Raw genomic sequence first — 3278 nt, 5'->3', positions numbered from 1 at the left:
GAGTACGAGTCGACTCCGGGTACAACAACGCATCATTAATGATCAAAGTTGTTCCCATGGGGAGTATAATAGTGGCTCGTCCGGAGCCACCTATGTGAGAACCGCAGCCGGCGATTGTCATAATACTTCCCGGAGATTTTTTAATGGACTCAAAGTACTTAGTTTCTCGTAAAATGGTATGAGTGGTGGCGCTATCGGCAAGGCACGTTTCCTCCATTCGGGCGCCACACGCGTTCTAAAATATGACATCTAATTAATGTAATGAGGAAGAAAATACATTAAAAATAAATGCACACATCTCAGAACATAACATGCTATCATGTATAAATAATGGAATAAATGAATAAATGTCATCCAATCGCCAAAGTAAAGAATAAGTTTATGCTCTCATAGAGCTTACAACCAAATCGAATTTATTCAATTTTATTGTATCAAAGCACGGAATCGTGATAACCAAAGAGGTATGCTAAGTGGACTCGGTGAAGAAGCCATTCACTTCCGCCGCAATCTCCATACTAGTGAGCTGATCCTCCTCAGAAATTATCTTGGAGGCAGCATCAATGTCTAGTGGCGGCGCCGCCGAGGCGGCCAGGTGGTCAACCTCCATGGCGACGTGGGCGTCGGTAGAGACCGCCAAAGCTGCCGCGATGGGCACCACGGGGGTCGCCTCTATAGGCGCAGCAGGGGGAGTAGCAATCATCACGGGTGCCGCCATGGGCGCCGGTGGAGCTCCCTCCTGAACCAAGGCGAGGTGCGTCTCACGTGCCTTCCGAGCCTTATATGCATCAACGACCTCCTGTGGTGCGCGGCACTGGCGGGAGAAATGCTCCACCGAGCCACAACGGAAGCAGTCCTGAGGCCTTTGCCCTCCCTTGCCCGGCTTGTTCTGCCTAGCCGGGGCGGGAGGGTGAGGGGCCTTCTTCTTGCCCTTCCGGCCCCTCTTCTTCTGTTGAGGCTTGCGGACTTTGAGAGTGTTCACCTCCTGGCGAGAACTCCCCCCAAGTGGTTGCGCGACAAAGTTCTTTTTGAGAACCTCGTCTTGCGCCTCCGCCACCTGGAGGACGTCAATCAACTCTGAATACCTCGTGTAGTTCCCCTGGCGGTAGTTCCGTGAGGACTGGACCGCGTCGGGGTGGAAAGTGGATAGGGTTTTCTCAATCTTCTGGGAGTCGGTAATCTCAGTACCACACAACCGAAGAGTCGTACAAATCCGGTGCAGAGCCGAATTGTACTCCCCAACCGTCTTGAAGTCCGCAAACCTCAGACGGATCCACTCTGCCTCTGCACGTGGCTTGACAGTGTACTTCAGCCGCTCAAACCGCTGCTTAAGAGCGGTCCAAAGGCCAGAAGCACTGCGCTCAGCCATATACTCATCTTTCAGAGTAGGTGACAGGTGATGACGGAGAAAGTGCAGAGCCTGCGCATTCTCAGTCTCGAACTTGGGATCAGTGACGGCCAGCCGGGCCCCCTTACCGATCGCCCTCAGGAGGGTTTTGCCCTGGAGAAAAATCTCGCAGTCCGAGGACCATGACAGGTAGTTCAGCCCTGTCTCGGCCAACTCAGGAAACTCCTTGTGGACAATTCCGGCCATCTGCGATTTATGCAAAAATCATGAGATTACAGCAGGTAATCTTTTGCACAAAGCGATGTTGATAAATTTATTCAATAAAATGGCGTTCCAATATTTAAAACATGCTATCATATGACTTACTAAATGATTAAGAGTGCTAAACAATTAATCTACAGCAGTAAAATCATACAATAATATCATGTTACAAAAGATAGCATGTTAAGCGCATCTAGTATGTGAAAACTAGCCCAAAAATTGAATTCCGTAGGCATTTATAAGCCTAAATACGCATTTTCAGCGAAAACAGACAATTCCAGGGGTTAAAACGCAATTCGCCGCGCTGCAGCCGGCGCCACCTTTTTTTTTGTTTGGATCCCCACGGCGCGCGGCCCATCTGGGCCCAGCAGCCAGCGCCTCCCCCCCCTTTTTTTTAGGAAAAACCCACCAGGGGGCCGGTCCAGCCAGGCCCAGCAGGCCGGCCCAGGGCGTTGCACTGCCCACCAGGGGGGCGACGCTAGGGTTACCCTAGCGCCCGAACAACGCCGTGGCGGCGGCAGCCGAGCCGGCCAGCGGGGCGCGACGACCGGGGGAAAAAGGGGCCGGCGGTCAACGGCGCGGCGGCGGGCCGCGACGCGAGGGTACGGCGCGCGGCGACCGCGACCAGGCCAGCGCGCGCGGCGGCGGCGGCGGCGGCCCCCGGCACGGCACGCGGCTGCGGGGGCTTCGGCCACAGCACGCGGCGACGGCGGCCATCGGGGCGCGCGGCCTCGGCGCGACGGCACGGCACGCGGCTGCGGCGGCTTCGGCCACAGCACGCGGCGACGGCGGCCATCGGGGCGCGCGGCCTCGGCGCGACGTTACGGCTCGGCCCCGGCGCGGCGAGAGGCTCGGCGCGGTGCGGCCAGAGGCAGGGCACGGCGCGGCCAGCTCGAGCCCCGGCGACGCAGCCGGCCGTGCACGGGCTCGGCCGAGGCGACGACCGGCGCGACTGCGGCGGCCACGCCACGCGACGGCGACGACCGCGACTACGGCGCGGCGTCGAGCCGGCCATCGAGACGGCGGCGGCGGCGGCAGCAGGACGCGGCGCGGCGTGCTTGGTACGGCGTCATCCGGACGCCGGCCTCGGGATGCGGATCTTCGTCGTGTTCGTCCGGAACTCCGACGGCGCATGGCACATCTGGTGCTTTGGCGGCGGTACCGCGACCATCGGGGTCGCGATCTGTACCGACTCCCTATAGTGCAGTCAACAAGTCCCTCGTAGTCCAAGAACATCGACATTGGTCGGCGACGTGTTCGTCCGCTCGGTTCTTGGGAGGAAAATCCACACCATAGGTAGATCAAATCCGAATAATAATCTAATCGCAAAAACGGAATCGTAAGAACGAGAGGAATCCATTTTTGCAAAAAGTGGGGATCGGATTTTATACCTCCGCGGGATCGACGAAAGCCTGCGTGATGCAGGCTTGACGGAGAGTTGATGGAGCGAAGCGTGCTGATAACGTGTTCCGCAACTCCGCCGGCGAGTCCGGTCCGAGGTTGCGGAGCGAGAGCGAGCGTCGTAGACGAAGTAGTCGAAGTATGCGAAAGTAAAAATGACACGAAGAGATGGAGGAGACCAGCTTTATTAATCAATGATCAGAGATTACAATGATGGCTCCTCGTTGCTTTATATAGGGGGTAGGGGTCAAGGGATAAGTACCCACTTAAC

The 3278-nt window shown here is 57.0% G+C and overlaps 1 protein-coding gene across 1 annotated transcript; it reads right to left on the bottom strand.

The window, feature by feature from the left end:
* Window positions 1-466: 466 nt before the first annotated feature.
* Window positions 467-1591, bottom strand: LOC109741656 (uncharacterized). Its single transcript, XM_020300731.3, has one exon. The coding sequence runs from the start codon at window positions 1589-1591 to the stop codon at window positions 467-469; it is 1125 nt and encodes a 374-aa protein (XP_020156320.3).
* Window positions 1592-3278: the final 1687 nt, after the last annotated feature.

Source organism: Aegilops tauschii, chromosome 1 (genome assembly GCF_002575655.3).
Source record: "Aegilops tauschii subsp. strangulata cultivar AL8/78 chromosome 1, Aet v6.0, whole genome shotgun sequence".
NCBI lineage: Eukaryota > Viridiplantae > Streptophyta > Magnoliopsida > Poales > Poaceae > Aegilops > Aegilops tauschii.
This window is presented reverse-complemented; position numbering and strand designations above follow the sequence as displayed.